At 60.8% G+C, this 17,740-nt stretch overlaps 1 protein-coding gene across 5 annotated transcripts; it reads left to right on the top strand.

The window, feature by feature from the left end:
- The first annotated feature begins 2,377 nt into the window (after positions 1 to 2,377).
- AMPD2 (adenosine monophosphate deaminase 2) lies at positions 2,378 to 17,195 on the top strand. 5 transcript variants are annotated; one of them, XM_054565080.1, is made up of 19 exons: positions 2,378 to 2,754; positions 4,492 to 4,731; positions 7,524 to 7,654; positions 7,838 to 7,968; positions 8,487 to 8,555; positions 8,658 to 8,766; positions 8,963 to 9,149; positions 9,380 to 9,521; positions 9,613 to 9,702; positions 9,886 to 10,015; positions 10,159 to 10,353; positions 10,430 to 10,561; positions 10,766 to 10,929; positions 11,218 to 11,344; positions 11,435 to 11,598; positions 11,840 to 11,960; positions 12,228 to 12,401; positions 12,562 to 12,672; positions 12,777 to 17,195. In XM_054565080.1, the coding sequence occupies exons 3-19, from the start codon at positions 7,625 to 7,627 to the stop codon at positions 12,984 to 12,986; spliced, it is 2,286 nt and encodes a 761-aa protein (XP_054421055.1). In that variant the 5' UTR covers positions 2,378 to 2,754; positions 4,492 to 4,731; positions 7,524 to 7,624; the 3' UTR covers positions 12,987 to 17,195. The 5 variants fall into 5 exon arrangements, with proteins under 5 accessions (XP_054421055.1, XP_054421056.1, XP_054421052.1 ...); XM_054565081.1 differs by having other exon boundaries at positions 4,450 to 4,731; XM_054565077.1 differs by lacking the exon at positions 4,492 to 4,731 and adding an exon at positions 3,641 to 3,706.
- Positions 17,196 to 17,740: the final 545 nt, after the last annotated feature.

Raw genomic sequence — 17,740 nt, 5'->3', positions numbered from 1 at the left:
CAGTGTGCCATATCGCCTGGAAACGGGGAGGGTTATGTGGTGAAGGGTGTGTTGCTGTGCTTGGGACTAGGAGAAGCGTGGAGAGGCTAGTGAACCGGCTTGCCTGGGTAGGGCGGAGGGTAGGGATTGCAGACCGCGGGCTGCTTAGGTAAAATAGGTAGGTCGGTCTGGACGAAGGGACAGAGAGCTGGCCCAACGCAAGACACCACCCCTTAGAACTATGTCAAAATTTACATGTTATCAGAACATAGCTGACATTCTACGTGGTTACCTGGTGCTTGATTTTTAATTTTGAGATTTATTTTATTATCTCAACAGCCCAACAGCCTTAAATAACTAAGGGCTCCAAGACCAATTTAGTCTGGGGATAAGGCCCAGGAGAGTCTGTTGGGGGTGGGGTATGGAGGCTATTAAAGGTTTTTACAGACTTTGTTTTTCCATTCCCTAGATTATAAAAGGAATGAATATGCATTGTAGACTATTTAAAAACACAGATAAGTATAAAGAAGAAAATAAATATAAACCATAATTCACAGGTAACTATTTGTAAACGTTTTGGTGTATTTATTTCCTATGTATATATGTCACACAATTGGGCCATAGTGTATGTACAGATTTTAACATTCATTTTTCACCTCACTTTTCATTGTAAACATTTCCACCTTAGTAAGAAATTCTCTAGCCCTGGCTGGGTAGCTCAGCTGGTTAGCACATCATCCTGATGCACCAAGGTCGTGGGTTCGATCCCCAGTCCAGGCACATACAAGAATCAACCAACTAATGCATGAACAAGTAGAACAACAGAAATCGATATATCTAACATTGGAAAAGTTTAAAAAAAAAGAGAAATTCTCCAAGAATAACTTTTAATGGCTGCATTTCATTGTCCATGTGTGACATATTTAAACATCCCTTTCTTGTCAGCCCTTTAAGTTGCCAGGCCCCTCTATGTGACGAACGCTGCGGTAATGAACAACTCCGTCCACCTTTTCCTGGCAGCTCTTTAGAAGAACAACTTCCTGCAAGTGGGATTACTGGGTCAAATAAGAGGAATTTGTAAAAGATTCTTGTTCTCATGTTACTAAGTGGTTTTCAGAATGATGATGTCACTGTTTATGCCCTGCAGTAGCGTACGTTTGGGTCCCAGCTACTAACTAACCTCTTGTCTGCGTTAGGACGTTTTCCCCTTAATCTTTGGTAATTGAATGGGTGAACGTGGTATCTCCTCCTTGTCCTCTTTTTAGTTTCATTGATTCTTTGAGAGGTGAACTTTTTCCTGAATGTTCATGGAGGCCTTTTTTTTTTTTTTTTTTTTTTTTTTTTAGTTTGTCCAGTGGGAGGAGCAGTCGGCAGGGATCAACGGAGGGGCAACAGGTGCAGGTAGAGAATAGGGTTCAGGGTCCAGAATCCGGCCTAAGGAGAGACGGGGGAGGCAGAGTTTGGTAAGGAATTTGGCTGTGGGGGCGGTGAGACCTGGGAGGCAGTGGACAAACAGCATTAGTGCAACTGGGCGTGGGGGGCAAAGGGCTCCCACAAGGTGGAGAAATCAGAAAAAGACTAATTGCTGCGAATGCAATTATGTTCAATGGAGTCCCAGGGACTTTCCCCAGCAAGTTATCTTTAGGTAGGATTCTCGGGCGCGTAGGAGAGAGGGTGCTGGCTGGGTGGGGTGTCCGCGATCCCCAAAACAGCCCAGCCCCAGCCTTTGTAGGCTGCAAGGTGAAACAACCTGTAGGAGTATTAGTACGGAACAACGCCAAGGCCAAAGCAATAAAACGCAGATATTAATGGGGCAGTAACTACAGGCCAGACACTGTTCTAAGCACTTATCTTAGCTCATTTATCCTAAGCACCACCATATAAAGCAGGGTCTCTTACACTCGTTTTGCAGGCAAACAGAAGTTCAGCCAAGTTAAGTAATTCTCCCAAAGTCCGTCAGGAAGTAGGCGGGGGAGTCTGGAATTGAACCCAGTCATTCCGGCCACAGAGCCTAAGCACTTAACCAACAAATATAGAAATAAACGTGGGAATGCACGGCACACCCTGCCTACCTACGCCTGCCAGGGGGAAACAGACACCCAGAGTGAGAATGCCGGGGGTAGGGCTTCGGCTAAAAGTGAACCCTGGGACGGTAATAATAGCTATCTCTCACTGGGCGCTTTGTGCAACAGCTCCTTTGAGTGACGCAGCGCGATTGCCCCATCCCACTTTCTGATGAGGAAGCTGACGCACAGAACGTGCACCGGACCCCGCGTTGCAGATCGCCGAGGGGCCGCAGCCCACGTGGCGCCGGGAAGCGGAAAGATGGCGGGGGCGGGGCCGGCGGGTAGGGGCGGGGCCTGGGGCGGCCGGGACGCGGGGCGGTGCTGGCCAGCTTTCGGCGGGGGTCGCACCTGTTGCGTGTCATCCCCGCGATCCAGCCGCGGCGAGCCGACCCCGAGCGCCCAGGGAGTGTGGAGCGAAGCCCAGGAGCGTTCTGGGTCCCACTTTACAGGGAGCACGTGGCCCGCCCGCCTCTCGAGTGCGGGGCTGGGGGTCTTCCGGGCCGGTGCGGCGGCCAAGGTCAGCGGGGGTCCGCATCCTGCCAGCCGGCAATTTTGAAAGACCTGCCTTACTTCCCCCATCTGTGTGCCAGGGCAGGGGCAGTTGGAACGACTCGGCCGGGGTCTAGGTTCCAGCCCTCATCCCCTCCCTCGCGACCCGGGCTTCCCAGCTGTGCCGATCCCCTTCAGGGCTCGGGCAGCATGGCCTCAGGTGAGAGGGTGTGCCTGTGTTCGGGGGAGGGTCTCTGGGACGGAGAGGTGCAGTGGCCAGGGCGACAAGACGGTGGGGGTCTGAGCACAGCCAGCAGCCCTAGGGAAGGCGACCAGCTCCTCCTGGGGAGGCTTGGGAGAGCTGAGCCTGCGTGTGGAAAGGCGGAGGGAAGAGCCCGAAGGCACTGGCGTCTCTTTTTGCCAGACCCCGTGGAAGCCTCTGCGTCCCGGCTTCCCTGCCTTCCTAGAAGGTAGCTTCGGCTGGACAGTGGAATTTTCCCAATACAGGCTCCTCCCTCCCGGGCTGCGGTTCTCGGTTCTACCCCATCCTCCCAGAGCTGGCCTGCCCCGGGGTTGGGGATCATTCAAAAAGAGAAGAAAAACGCGACTCAGCCCGAGAGGGGCTGGGTGTTCACGCATTGCGGCTGCCCTGAGCCAAATGTGTTCTGGGCTCGGGCTGGATTCCTGTTGTTTATTCTGTTTTTTTCTCCCAGGCTGGCTGGACCAGCTAGCCTGGACTTTGAGTCTTGGCCCCAGAGCCCTGGCAGGGGCCGAGAGCTCCAGGGAGGATTAGTGCCGTGCTGGGCGCAGGCCCTTTCCTATCTGCTTCTCACCTCTTCACCGCAGGCCCACGTCACTCCAGGGATGAGGAAGGGAGGGGTGAGAGGGATCTGGGGCGGGATGGCGGCTCCCCTCCAGGAGGTTGCCTAGACAACTTCAGAAATCGTGGCCAGGGCCTCTTCCGCTGGCGGGGCCTCTGCTTCCTGAATCAGTCACTCCCGCTGGGGGCGGGGCGGAGGAAGGGGTTGGATGTGGCAGAGGCAGGCCCAGCTGGTGCGGCTCTGACTCCTGGGCCAGAGCCATGGCATCCTATCCCTCCGGCCCAGGCAAACCCAAGGCCAAATATCCCTTTAAGAAGCGTACCAGTCAGCAGGCGTCCTCTGCGGTAGCAGGTGAGTGTATGCATCCTGGGCCAGACACTGGCTCAGCTCCGCCACTGGTCCCCTCAGAGGGAGGCCTCTTCTGCACCCTCTGTGCCGTGGTGCTCCTTGTCCTCGGCCCCAGTGACAGCTGGCTTGGGAGATGGTGTGAGGAGAGAGGTGGGGTGGAGGGCTACAGCTTCCTGTGCCAGGGACTCTGTCCTCCGTAATGGGGCGTGGGCGTGGGTGCAGCAGGAGGTGTGTTTGCACACGTGTCGGCGTGTGGGTGTGCTGAGACTGCTAGCAAGTGGGGTGTGTGAATGGAGTGGGGGTGTGTGGGACCGACTGGCCACACTGCTGGCGGCTGGGCCTTTGCCAGGCAGGCTCAGGCTGTCCTCCTGAGGCGAGCTCCTCTTTCCAGGACCTCAGATCTCAGGCCCCCTCCCGGGGGTCGGATGCTAGGGCGCGCTCGCTGCCGCCGGAGGCCCAGGGTGGGGGCTCAGCCGTGGGGATCGTTCGCTGTGTGCTCATTCTCGGTCCGCCTGGCGCGCCGCCTCAGGAGTGTGGGGTGCCCTTGGGCCTGGCCGTGCGGGGCTCGGGCTGGGCCCGCGGCCCATCCATTGTGCTCCTGCACCCTAGGTGTGGCTCCCATTCTGGTAGGCATCTCTGCACCATTTGGAGCAGGCAGCGTGGGGCGCTGCACCCAACTCCCTCAGGGCTCGCAGCCTGGGTTTGTGCTCGCTGAGGGATATCTACTTGCCATTTGCTGTCCGCAGGCCTTGTGGCTAAGTAAAGACCACCCCCATCTTGGTGACCAGGTCCAGTCAGTGCCCCCCTGCCCCAGCAGCTGTCTGTGCCGATAGCCGCGGTCACCCGCCTCCTGTGTTGTCTTACGACACTGAAGATGCTGGCCTGGCCTGTACTGTCCCGAGGGTTCGTGTTCTCTGTGCTCAGCTCTGTGCCATCCAGAGGGTGCCTCTCCTGGGGCTAGACCTGTCACTTGCTACTTGTGGATCAAAGCCTTGTGCGCCTCTCTGCCTGCTGAGGCAGTCCTTGCGGTGAGTGAGGGTAGGCAGGGTGCCAGGAATCTCGGAGTTGGTGGCAGTGGCCGGCTGGCTGGCTTTCAGTCGACCCCCATCCCCTGTGCGTGTGAGGGTGGGGGATGCTGTGGCGCAGACTCTGGGAGGGCGGACCCGCAGGCAGCCCCGTCTTCCAGGCCTGGCCTCAGGGAGTGTGGAGATTGCTGTGCCTGTCACCTCTGGTGGCCTGGCAGGCTGGGGGGTGGCTCTGGATGCCGGAACCTGCGCTGGTCGCCCCGCATTTCTGCGGAGGCCCTGGGCCACTCTCCTGGGAGAGGAGGTTGAGGCTGGGGCCTTTGACTCAGCTCCTGCTGACTCCGTCAGACGCCCCTGCAGGTCTGTGGGCGGCCTCCCCTGCAGGGCGTTAGAAGTGGACAGCTGTGTAGGGTCAGAGTTCTTGGGCAAGCAAGGACCTCAGGCTCTGTCTTACACCCAGTGGGCAGAGCAGGTGCCTGTTCTTTCTCATCTCCCTGCTCTGCCTTCTTCCAAGTTAGAGGTAGTGTCACCCCGTCCCCACTCCTGCCGGATTCTCTTCTCTTTGCTGCCGCTCACGGCTCTGTTACCTTGGCCTGTGCCGGGCTCAAGAACCCCCGCCCTCCCCAGGGGCTGGGACTGTATGTGGGACGAGTTTGGAGGGTCTCAGTTCATAATCGCAGATTGCGGTGTTTTACAGAATACACACAGAGCCGTATCTCTGTGAGCCTTATGGCAGCGGTGGCTGGGCAGGACCCCGCCCGCTTCTGACCTCATGGCAATTAGGACCCAAAGCCTCTGGGAGGTAGAGGCTGTGAGTAAGTGGGATCAGAGTCAGGCTCAAGTCCGCCAAATCCCAGTCCCCCTTCTTCCAAACCGCTCTCCCCTCCTGAGCAACCTTTCCCTGGCGATAGGCTGCGAACAGGGGATCGGGGGTCTGGGGGGCCATGAACCAGCCCCCTGGGCATCAGGGAGGCTCGGCAACTGTTCCCACCTGGACTGAGCTGCTTCTCTGGCTGCCAGACAGAGGGCCTATCTCTCCCAAGGGACCCCATAGGCAGGGCCCCAGAGGACAGTGGTAAGGAAAACAAGGCCACCGGGCATAGGAGGCTGGCCCGGGCCTCTGGGTATGGAGAGGAGGGCTGCTTGCCCCCTTTTGTTGCCTCTGCCCTTGCCTTTGGGCAGCCAGGTCCTACCCACTCACTCTACCCCGGGGGCAGTGCGCTTTAAGGAGACTCGGCCCCTCCCTGCCAGCCTCTCCTGCCCCTACCAGCCCACCTTGCTTCTCCCCCTCGGGGTCCCCACTTTGGGCCAGGCCCTGGCGCTGTAGAGGTTAAGTCCCTGTTCAGTTCTGGGGCTCCTCTTATCCCTGACCTCTGATGCTCCTTCCCTTGATTTCTGGGCTCCCGAGCTCCCCCAGCCCCCTGCTCACTGTCACCCAGGGTCTCCCCTGCAAGCCGCTGCACTTGGTACAGCCCGTGCCGGCCCCTGAGCTGTCCTGGGGGACTGGCAGCAGCTCCACTCAGCAAACAGGCAGGCGAGGAGCGCTGGGCCGCTGGCCTGCGCTGCCTGAACTCTGCAGGTAGGACCCAGGCAGGCACGAAGACCCGTGGGTGCTGGGTCCTGCATCTGGGGCAGGCTCCTCCTCTTCCCTTTGCCCAGGCTTGGGACCGGCTCTGGGGCATCGGGGAGGGGGCCTGGAGACTTGAAGGCGCTCTCTGTGGACAGAGTCCGCGGGCTGCCCCTCAGCCCTGGCGCAGGGGGTGAGGCGAGTGCTGGAGAGAGGGACCCCTAGGAGCCGGGAGCTGGGAGCTGGGAGCTGGCTGGGGGAGCCCGCGGGGCGTGGAGAGCCCCCGCTGCGGCGGCTGGGCTGTGAGCCCAGGGAGGGTCCTTTGGGATGCGCCCGGAGCTTGGGCAGCCCCTTAGACGAGCCTCGTCGGGTGGTGCGCCTCGTCGGGTGGTGCACCTGAGTTCCGCCCTCCGTGGGGAGAGACCCTGGCCTCTGACCCTCCCTTCCCCGGGCCCTTGCTGGGGCCTCCAGCCCAGACCCTGGGGCCTCTGCGTGGCACAGGCTGTTTGTGGCAGCTCCCTTTGGAGGGGCAGCCAGCGGTGGGAGGGTCAGGAGGTGGCCGGGCCACGTCTTGGCAGCCCCGGGGTCCTGGGGGAGAGGGCGGGCCTCCAGGGAGGTGGTGGGGTTCCTGCTGCCAACCGGCCCCTCCATGCCCTCGCCGCCTCTTCCCTCGGGGGCCGGTCCCCAGGTCCGAGCTGAGCGGCAGCTGTGGCCGCCTGTGCTCTGCAGGTCCAGGACATCCGATGCGGGCCCAGGCCCCAGAGAGGAGGACCTACTAGTCCAGAGGCCGGTCTGACCCTGGACTGCTGGCCCTGGAAGCTGTGGCCTCCAGGTCCCTAGTGTGCTCCTAGAGCGTGTGTGGGGACACACTGTGCCTGTCTGTAGGAGGCGCTCACGTGGAGGTTCCCATGGCCTGAGGGTGGGGCCCCAGTCCTGGATTCAGATTCTGATTCCTGGAGTGAACGAATTGCTTGTTCTAGGGGCACACTTGGGCCTCCCACCCTCGAGCCTGGCGCGGGTGAGGGGTCCCCGTGCTGGACTGTGAGGGTGAGGTCCTTAGGGAGCCACATGCAGTCTCAGTTACCCCTCAACCTCTGAGAAGGGGCTGCCCACCCTCCAGGTGCCGGCTTCTCTCCGGGGCCGGCCTGGGGCAGGCAGGGGCCTAGGGTTTCCAGTGCCCCCTGGTCCTGCTCTCCACCCTCTGACCCTGGTGTCACTTTCTCCACAGACGCTCGGGGTGGGCTGGGGGTCCCTCCACTGCAGTCCGCCCGATCCCTGCCAGGCCCCGCCCCCGGCCTCAAGCACTTCCCGCTGGACCTGCGCACGTCTATGGATGGCAAATGCAAGGAGATTGCTGAGGTAGTGCCTGGCACCTCACCCTCTGTCCCCCATGTTGTCCCCACGCCTCGTCTCTTCTCCCCGTCCCCTGACTGCATGCTGGGCCATGTCCTGGCCCCTAGCCTCCCCTGGGCGCCCCAGACTCTGCCAGGGAGGGCCCGGGGCTGGGGACCAGGCCACACCGACCCCTCCTTCCATTGCCAGGAGCTGTTCAGCCGCTCCCTGGCCGAGAGCGAGCTCCGCAGCGCCCCGTATGAGTTCCCCGAGGAGAGCCCCATTGAGCAGCTGGAGGAGCGGAGGCAGCGCCTGGAGCGGCAGATCAGCCAGGATGTCAAGTGAGCCCTGGGCCCCAGAGCCCCGCAGGCAGGCAGGCAGGCAGGCAGGCAGGCAGCCTCAGGTGGGAGAGTCATAGCAGGCAGCTGTGTGGGAGGGGCGCGGGGGGGCGCACAGCAGGCAGCCGCGGGGTTGTGGGGAGGGGGTACAGCGTGGTCTGCCTGCCCAGCATCCCTCTGTCACCACCGGATGCTTTCAGAGCTCTGTCTCTGTCACTCTCCCACCTCGTCCCTGTTTGGGGCCCACGGGGAGGCAGCACAGGGCAGTGGGGCGACACACCGGCCTTGGGGCCAGGCCGCTGGGTTCCGGGGCTGTCTCCTGCCGCCCGGGTGGCCTGGCACATGGTGCTTAACGTCTGGTGTGCTTTTCCATCGCTAACGCTGGGCACCCACAGCATCCGCAGCGCGGGTTCTGCAGCCCTGTGAGGTGACAGCACACACGCAGCACCAGCTCAGGGCGGCGACCTGGGAGCAAGGGCCGTCCCTCTTCACCTGCCTGACCTCTCACCCCTCACCTCTAGGCTGGAGCCGGACATCCTGCTTCGGGCCAAGCAAGATTTCCTGAAGACGGACAGTGACTCGGACCTCCAGTGAGGAGGGCGGAGGGGCGTGGGGGCCCTGGGTACATGCGGCTGGGGCCTGTCCCACTGCTGGCTCCAACCTCTTCCCTGTGCCTCCCCGCCCCCTGGCAGGCTCTACAAGGAGCAGGGTGAGGGGCAGGGAGACCGGGGCCTGCGGGAGCGCGACGTGCTGGAGCGGGAATTCCAGCGGGTCACCATCTCCGGGGAGGAGAAGTGTGGGGTGAGTGGGCTCCAAGCCTGGGGACCTGGGGGTGAGGCTGGAGAGGGTGTTTCTCTTTCCGGAAGCTGCAGGGGCAGAGGGTCCGGCTGGGAGCCTGTCCGTGAGGTTTCTGAAGTCACGGCCTCAGGGAACAAGTGAGAGTGAGCCTGGCCTGAGCCCGAGACCAAGGACAGTGATCACGTGTCCTTGTCTGCAGGTGCCATTCACAGACCTGCTGGACGCTGCCAAGAGTGTGGTGCGGGCCCTCTTCATCCGGGAGAAGTACATGGCGCTGTCCCTGCAGAGCTTCTGCCCCACCACCCGCCGCTACCTGCAGCAGCTGGCCGAGAAGCCCCTGGAGACGCGGGCCTACGAGCTGGGCCCCGACACCCCTGTGTCCGCCGGTGGGGCCCCCATCCCTGCTCAGCTCCAAGTGCCCTGGTGCCCCAGCCTCCCTGAGCTCGCAGCCCTGGAACCGCTGCCCTGCCTGCTTCTCCCTGCACCCGCCTCCTTCTGGCCGCCTGGCGCGGGGGTGGAAGCGGCGGCAGGGCCCATCCTGCGGGGCCTCTGCGCTGGACAGTGGGCGGCGGCCCCGAAGAGCCCTGGCCCTGACTCCACTCTCCCCTCCCTGCAGATGCCCCGGTGCACCCCCCGGTGCTGGAGCAGCACCCCTACGAGCACTGTGAGCCTAGCGCCATGCCTGGGGACCTGGGCTTGGGTCTGCGCATGGTGCGCGGCGTGGTGCATGTCTACACCCGCAGGGAGCCCGACGAGCAGTAAGCGGGGGCGGAATGTGCTGGGGGAAACGGGCAGGGGGGCTGCAGGGCCCGGCTTGCTCTCCTCACCCACGCTCCCCCCACGTGCCAGTTGCCCCGAGCTGGAGCTGCCATACCCTGACCTGCAGGAGTTTGTGGCTGACGTCAATGTGCTGATGGCCCTGATTATCAATGGCCCCATGTGAGTCTTCACTGGTCCCTTCCCAGCCCTGCCCCAGACACCTGTCACCAGTCTCTCCCCACTTCAAAGTCACCGAGCCCTAGACTTCCCTCCCTCTGCTGCCCCCTTAGCAGCCACAGCCCTGCACCCCGCCAGGTGCCTCCCCGCAGGCCCTGAGCCCCCACTTGGTTCTCATCCTGCCAGAAAGTCATTCTGCTACCGCCGGCTGCAGTACCTGAGCTCAAAGTTCCAGATGCACGTGCTGCTCAACGAGATGAAGGAGCTGGCCGCCCAGAAGAAGGTGCCGCACCGGGATTTCTACAACATCCGAAAGGTGGGTTGTCCCCCTGGCTGGGCCTGTCCCTCAGCCCAGCCTCCCCCGACCCAGCACCGGATTGGAGCGGCCTCTCCATCTTGCCGCCCACGCCCTCCACCCTCCCAGCCTTGCTGGACCCAGCAGCCTCTGCCCCACCCCAGGTGGACACGCACATCCACGCCTCATCCTGCATGAACCAGAAGCACCTCCTGCGCTTCATCAAGCGGGCGATGAAGCGGCACCTGGAGGAGATCGTGCACGTGGAGCAGGGCCGCGAGCAGACGCTGCGTGAGGTCTTCCAGAGCATGAACCTCACCGCCTACGACCTGAGTGTGGACACACTCGACGTGCACGCGGTCCGTCCTAGGGGGGCTGAGGGGCTGGGTCGGCGTGCAGGCTTGGGGTCAGGGGTGACCTGCCCGTCTCCCCCAGGACAGGAACACCTTCCATCGCTTTGACAAGTTCAACGCCAAATACAACCCTATCGGGGAGTCTGTCCTCAGAGAGATCTTCATCAAGACGGACAACAGGGTTTCTGGGAAGTACTTTGCTCACATCATCAAGGTGAGGAGGTGTGGCTGCTGGGGCCCAGGTATGGGGACAGCCCTCGCCCTGCTGAGCGAGAGCCTGGATATCTGGGGGCCTCGACGGCGGGCGAATAGGGAGGGTCAGAGACATCAGGAGACCCGACTGAGCACACATGGTGGTGGGTGCCGAGATGGGGCGGCTGGGAAGCTGAGTGTGATAGTTGCCCTGTTGTGTCTCTAGGAGGTGATGTCGGACCTGGAGGAGAGCAAGTACCAGAACGCAGAGCTGCGGCTCTCCATCTACGGGCGCTCGAGGGACGAGTGGGACAAGCTGGCACGCTGGGCTGTCACGCACCGCGTACACTCCCCCAACGTGCGCTGGCTCGTGCAGGTGCCTCGTCTCTTGTGAGTGTCCTTGGAAGTGGGAGGGAACTTGGCGGGCAGAGTTCACGGGGCCAGGGCTTGCCTTCTGCCCTCCTGCGATGGCTGACCATCTCCTGTCCCAGCCGAGTCCTCTCAGTAGGAGGAGGGGCCCTTCCCGGTTCCACTCATGGTCTGTCCAGCCGGGCCTACCCAGTATGGTTCACAAGTGCTCCTGTGGCCTTGGGCCAAGCTCCGACCCTTCCTGGCCTGCTGGTGTCCTCACACAGGCCCTGACCTGCATGCATTTGTGCACCCACATCTCACCTGCAGTGACGTGTACCGTACCAAGGGCCAGCTGGCCAACTTTCAGGAGATGCTGGAGAATATCTTCCTGCCGCTGTTCGAGGCCACTGTGCACCCTGCCAGTCACCCGGAGCTGCACCTCTTCCTGGAGCATGTGAGGGGGCGGCACATGGCAGGTGTAGGGGGGACGGCCTGCCTTAGGCCCGCTGGCAGCGTCTGGTCTGACCCCAGTGTCCCGTGCCAGGTGGATGGCTTTGACAGTGTGGATGATGAGTCCAAGCCCGAGAACCACGTCTTCAACCTGGAGAGCCCCCTTCCAGAGGCTTGGGTGGAGGAGGACAACCCCCCCTACGCCTACTACCTATACTACACCTTTGCCAACATGGCCGTACTGAACCACCTGCGCAGGTGCTCGCCCAGCCGTCTCCCCCAGAAGCCTGCCCTGGGGCTGGGCCCCCCAAACGCTCACCCACTCACCCACCTCTTGCCCAAGGCACGGACCTGATGTTGTTTCTGTGTCCTCGGGCCTGCATGACTGGCATCCACAGCCAGGGATCTAGCCCTGCCCCTTGACCCGGGCCCACACAGTCACGGGGCGGGGACTGGGAGCCCAGCGAGCCGGGCCTGATGCTGTCTTCCCGCCCCCCAGGCAGAGGGGCTTCCACACGTTTGTACTGCGGCCGCACTGCGGGGAGGCCGGGCCCGTCCACCACCTGGTGTCGGCCTTCATGCTGGCCGAGAACATCTCGCACGGGCTGCTGCTGCGCAAGGTCAGGGCCGCACCCCTGCCTCCCTCCCGGCCGGCCCCTTCCTCCCGACCCTGTGGGCCTTTCAGCAGCGCATCCTCCTCACGCAGCTCCGGCCCGGACTGCTCCACGCCAAGGCCCTAGCTCGGGTTCTGGCTGTGACGGACCCTCCACAGATCAGGCCCAGCTGGGACTCCCCTGAACACGACCGTGGCCGGTACCCCCAGAACCAGCTGTGACCCCCAGCCCCGAGGCTGCCTGACCGGCCTGCCCTCCCTGTCGCCCGCCCAGGCCCCAGTCCTGCAGTACCTGTATTACCTGGCCCAGATTGGCATCGCCATGTCCCCGCTCAGCAACAATAGCCTCTTCCTCAGCTACCACCGCAACCCGCTGCCTGAGTACCTGTCCCGCGGCCTCATGGTCTCGCTTTCCACCGACGACCCCCTGCAGTTCCACTTCACCAAGGTCAGAACCCATGGGCAGCGGACAAGGACTCCCAGGCACAGGGGTCCCGGGGCTGGTGCTGCCCCCTGCTGGCGGAGTGCAGCATGCCAGGGCGCGTTCCGAGGGAGGGACGGCCCTGCAGTGCCTGGTGCACCTGGCTGAGGGAACCTGGCCTGTGCAGGAGCCGCTGATGGAAGAATACAGCATCGCCACCCAGGTGTGGAAGCTCAGCTCCTGTGACATGTGCGAGCTGGCCCGCAACAGTGTGCTCATGAGCGGCTTCTCCCACAAGGTACCCCCTCCCTGACCTCCCTGCCTCTGCACTGGGAAGGCCCCAGGGCTTAGGGACATGGCCCCTCAGAGCCGCTGCAGCCTGCCCCTTACCCTCTCCCGCAGGTGAAGAGCCACTGGCTGGGACCTAACTACACCAAAGAGGGCCCCGAGGGCAATGACATCCGTCGCACCAATGTGCCCGACATCCGCGTGGGCTACCGCCACGAGACCCTGTGCCAGGAGCTGGCCCTCATCACGCAGGCCGTCCAGAGCGAGACGCTGGAGACGATCCCGGAGGAGCCCGGCGCCGCCGTGAGCCCGGGGCCCCAGTGAGCCCGGCCCCCGCGGCGCCCCCGCCCCCAGCTCCTCCATCGCTCGCGTTTTGTCCTTGGACCCTCCTGCCCCATGTGGTCTCTGCATGTGTTGTTCTCCTTTGTCTGTCCTGCATGTCTCACCCCCATCTGTCTCTGTGCCTCCCCAGGGAGAGCCGGGCCCAGGGTGTGCCCCACCCTTTCTTGGCTCAGGTGGCACCCGGTGGCCTGAGTTTGAGCGCCGCCCTGTTGGTGGCCCTGTCCCAAGAGCTTCTGAAACCTGGCTAGGGTGGTTGTGAGGGGCTGGCCCCTCCAGCCTGTGGAGTCGTGCCCAGGCAAGTCTGAGCTCCAGCCATGGCTTGAGTTTGAGCCCCCGTCTCGTTGACGCAGCCGAGGGACTGTCGGAGGGGGGCCTGTGTCCACCCGCTGAGGGCCCGGGGCTGTGAGGGCAGGGGGCGGGCTGAGAGCGGGTGTAGCGCTGGCGCCCTGGACTTGGGCCTCGGAGGTGCTGGGCTGCCGCCTCTGCCGGGTCCCTGCCCGGCAGCCCTCGCTGTCCTTCCTCCTGTCCGCGTGCCCTGGGGCCCGCGTCCTGTGCCTCTGTGGGAGGGGGCAGCCGCCCTGCGCCGCCGCCCCTGCGCCACGTCCGGGGCACTGCAGCTGGAGGGTCCCGAATCTGCCACCAGCCCTCAGGGTGGTGTCCCCAGCGTGGTCCCTAGAGTTTTAACCAGACCTGGATCCCAGCAGGTCCACTGTGTTGTTTTCCGGACCGAGGCCTTTGCTGTGAAATGCAGTGTTTCATACAATCCCACCTTTCCTAGTGCATGAGAAATAAAGATTATTTAAGTAATGAGGCAGGCGGGGTCTCTGTTGGGAGAGGGGGAGCCGGGGTGGGGGCGCTGAGGCTGAGGCCTGGAGCTTCTTGGGTGCGGGGGACAGCGGATTCTGAGGGGAGCCCCTGGGCTTGGCTGATGCGGGCTTGTGCACGTGGAAGCGGCGGGAGAGGGGAGAGGCCCACCGGCGGCCCGCCTCCTGGCCCGGGGCCCTCACCCAGCCTGCTCCCTCTGAAGGGGACACATGCCCTCGACAGGGACCGCCCTGCCTGCACTTACAGGCAGACCTGGGCCCATGGTTGTCACACTCTGTGGATGTCACCAGCTTCTGGGAGCTTGTTTAAAATGCCCTCAGACTCCGATTCAGTGAGGGGACGGTGTGGTGCAGGGATCCAACCAACTTGGCTTCCGTCCCATGGTTAGTACACGGTTTCTGGCTCACCTCCAAGGAGGGAAGTGGAGAGCGTCCTGGGTCCCGGCTGGCACCGAGAAGCCTGCGGCCGCTGCGGCGTGTGCGGTGAATGCCAGGCTGGCTGCTGTAGAAGCGACTGGCCCTAGAACAGCCTGAGCCTAAGTAATTGAGGGCCTGCTGAGGGAGCCGGCCCCTTTGTCCTGTCAGCTTGCTCGGCCAGCCTGCTGGGTCCCTGCGCTAGCTCCTGCTGTGACACTCGCTCTGTGTGCCCCCCCAGCCCCCCGTGGAAGCTCTCCGGATGCTCCTGCTTCCTGAGGGCTCCCAGAGGGTCAGGCTTGCTTCTGGCCAAGACCCAGCGTCCTTCAGTCTGCAGAAGGCTCCTCTTGCCGATTTCTTGTAGCCATTTACGTATCAGAACGGAGTGTTAGGGCTGGATGAGGAGCTGGAGACTGTACAGCGCTGGCTGGTTTCTGTTGGGGACACAGGAGGCGCACGCACATGGCGCATGGCCGGGGAGCTCAGCACCCAGGGCTCCTCCGTCTGAAGGGCACACTTTTCTAAGGTGCAGGGAACTCACTTTTCAAGGAGGTCTCTGCCCATAACAATAAAAACGTGCTGTGTCTCCTCTTCATTTGTACAATGAAGAGGATTAGAGGATCTTTCTAGAAGGCGGCAAGAACTGCCTGCCTCCCATGCCAGCACTTAGGACCACAAGGACCCCTGTATTCACTCATTGAGTTTGTCGTGGCATGGAAAGCTTCGTGCCACGTCCTCGTCCTCGTCATCTGTGCGGTCTTCCCAGTGTGGGCTGAGACCCGCCCTAGGAACACTACTGATTTAAAGAGTTTCTTTGCAAACTCCTTGCTTTAAAAAAAAAAAAAAAAAAAATTCTGGATTTTTTTGGTTCTCTGAAATTTCTCCTTCAGACGTTTATGAGAGGAAGTAATTTTAAAACAGTATGGCCTTAATATTTTTTCTTATCTGAAAAAGAGTAATTTTCATTGCAGAAATTTGGAAAATAGTAACAAAACTTGGAACAAGCCAAAAACTCTGCTCATCGAGCAATATTAACAAATATTTGCTGATCATCTGCATGCTTGAGATACATGTTTTAAAATATATTTATAACCCTGGTCAGTGTGGCTTGGTTGGGTGTCGTCCCTTAACTGAAAGGTTGTGGGTTCGATTCCCGGTCTGAGCCGCCCACACGCGGTGAGTGTGATCCTGGTGTGGACGCATACAGGAGGTGACCAATTGGTGCTTCTCTCGCATTGGTGTTTCTCACCCTTCCTCTCTAAAAAGCGATGAAAAATGCCCTTGGGAGAGGGTAAAAACATACATATATATTTCTTTCAGTTCTTTTTTCTTTAAATCCTCACCGAAGGACACTCCTTCATTGCTTTTAGAGTGAGGAAGAGAAGGAGAGAGAACCCTCAAGTGGTTGCCTTCATGTACGTGGGGGATCGAACCCGCAACCTGGCTATGTGTCCTGACGGGGACTTGAACCACCCGCAGACTGTCCGCCAATGGGATGATGCTCCAACCAACTGAGCCACCCTGGCCAGGGCTATGTTTCTTTCAGCTCTTTTTTTAAAAAGGCATTTTTGAGTTGAGATATATGTATAATTTTGTGGTGGTAAAATATTTTAACATCTTTCCATATGTCATTGCAATAGTGTTTATAAATATGACTCTTACCTGCGGCTCACTGTCCCATGGTGGGCCTCACCGTGACCTGCACCCACAGCCCTTTTTGGTTGAGAGCAACTACGGCCCTAATGTGACTGACAGTGTTCGCTCCGGAGCCACTCTGCTTGGTGGCTGTGTGACCTTGCGCAAGTTACCTCCCCTCTCTGTGCCTCCAGGGGGCTGGTGAGGATCCAAGTGCCCCAGCTTCTGTGGGGGGCGGCAGAGCTGCAGCCAAGGCCTGGGAAATGAAGCCCTGAAAGGAAAACTCTGGGGGCCGCAAAATAGGAAAAGGACAACATCACGCTGGATAAGTGTTTAAATGCCTTCTGAAAGCTGCATGCCTTCTGTAATATTTGTCAAGTTGAGAATCCACAGAAATGTCACATGGGAAAACAATTTGTAAATTGGGTTTTTGGCCAGAGCTCCAGAGTACGCAGGATGATTGAAGAGAAATCATAAGACAAAAAAATGAAAAATTAAAAAAGCGAGAGAGAAACAAGAAATCGTAGCCCACAGTAAATTAAATGAGTTATTCATCGTGCAAATTCATAAAAGCCCTTTTCTGTTGAGAGCCAAGAAGAGTTATATTTAATGAGGGAATGTGGGTACATTTTAACTTTTGTTCCAAGGGGGCGGGACCTCGGAGAATCCCAGGCAGGTCTGTGAAGGGCTGACACGGGCTGTCCTCAGCTCTCGGGGCCGGGGCCGGGGCCGGGGCCAGCTCAGCCTGCGGTCCAGCCTGCCCCCGGCACACCCCCTGCCTCCCTAACCAGGCTGGACAGCTTCAGAGTGTCTAGTATTCAGACATCTGTGCACTGACTGTGTGGCTGGAGGGTCTGGCTCCATTTAGCAGATAAACACCTGGATCTGAAACCTGAGCGTTTCATTTATTATTGGGGTGAGCCCCCCTGCTCTGCCATCGCAGGTTTGGGGTGCTGTGCAAAGGAGAGAGAGTACAACCTGTCCCCAGTCTTGCACATAGAGCCAGGAGTCAAAGCCACATCTCTTTGACCCCAAATTCCAAGCGCAAGCGGAGGCGAGCGTCTCTGGAGGACCGGCGAACTCCGGGATCCTGAGAGGCCGCGCTGCCTGGGAGATCCGAATTCCTCATCACTGAGGCATGGCGACCTCCGGCCGCTGAGGTGACAGATCTTGTCAAGGGGAAGAGGAGCACTTGGGACAGTCCCCACAGCAGGCTGCCTGGGTCAGCCCTTTGAGTGACCCGTCTCGACTAGCCGCCTGCATTTTCTTTCTGTAGGGACGGCAGGACCATCCTGTGTTTGGCACTGCCCACCCGCTGAGGGGCAAACCTGAGTAACTTTTTAATAAAGTGGTTGCGCCGTCCTGGCCTCCGCCTCTTAATCAGACTGTCGCCCTCCCCCGCCCCGCTTTGGGCTTCTGCCTCGTCGACCAGATTGTCCCCAGGGGCCTCCCCTGTGTTCTCTCTGAGACGTCTGAGGCCTGTCAACTGCTCCTTTCTCCAGAAAATTTCTTGCCTCTTGGCGTGGGTGACCCCACTCCCAGTGGCCCTATTTCCTCGCTGTCTCCACCTCTCCTGCCACCCCCCGCCGTGGGGGCCAGTGCCCGCTGACGCCCTGTGCTCCTGTCCCCGTCCCCGAGGTGGGGAAGTTGGCTGGGACAGAGGCCTGTGCGGGACAGAGGCGGGAGGAGGGAGGAGGGGGCTCCTTGGCAGCCCGTGGTGAGGGCCTCGGTGGGGAAGTGGATGAGCAGAGGTTGAGCCAGACATGGAGATGGTGCTCAAGGGGCTGCTGGGGGAGGGAGGCAGCCCTGCAGGCCAGACCGTTGGTCTGTCACAGGGTCCCCGGATGACCAGCGCCCCGAAAC

This window comes from Pteronotus mesoamericanus, unplaced genomic scaffold (genome assembly GCF_021234165.1).
Source record: "Pteronotus mesoamericanus isolate MK-2021 breed Mesoamerican mustached bat unplaced genomic scaffold, CSHL_Meso_final scaffold_99, whole genome shotgun sequence".
NCBI lineage: Eukaryota > Metazoa > Chordata > Mammalia > Chiroptera > Mormoopidae > Pteronotus > Pteronotus mesoamericanus.
Note: the sequence above shows the minus strand (reverse complement) of the source record. Positions and strands in the feature narration are given on the sequence as shown.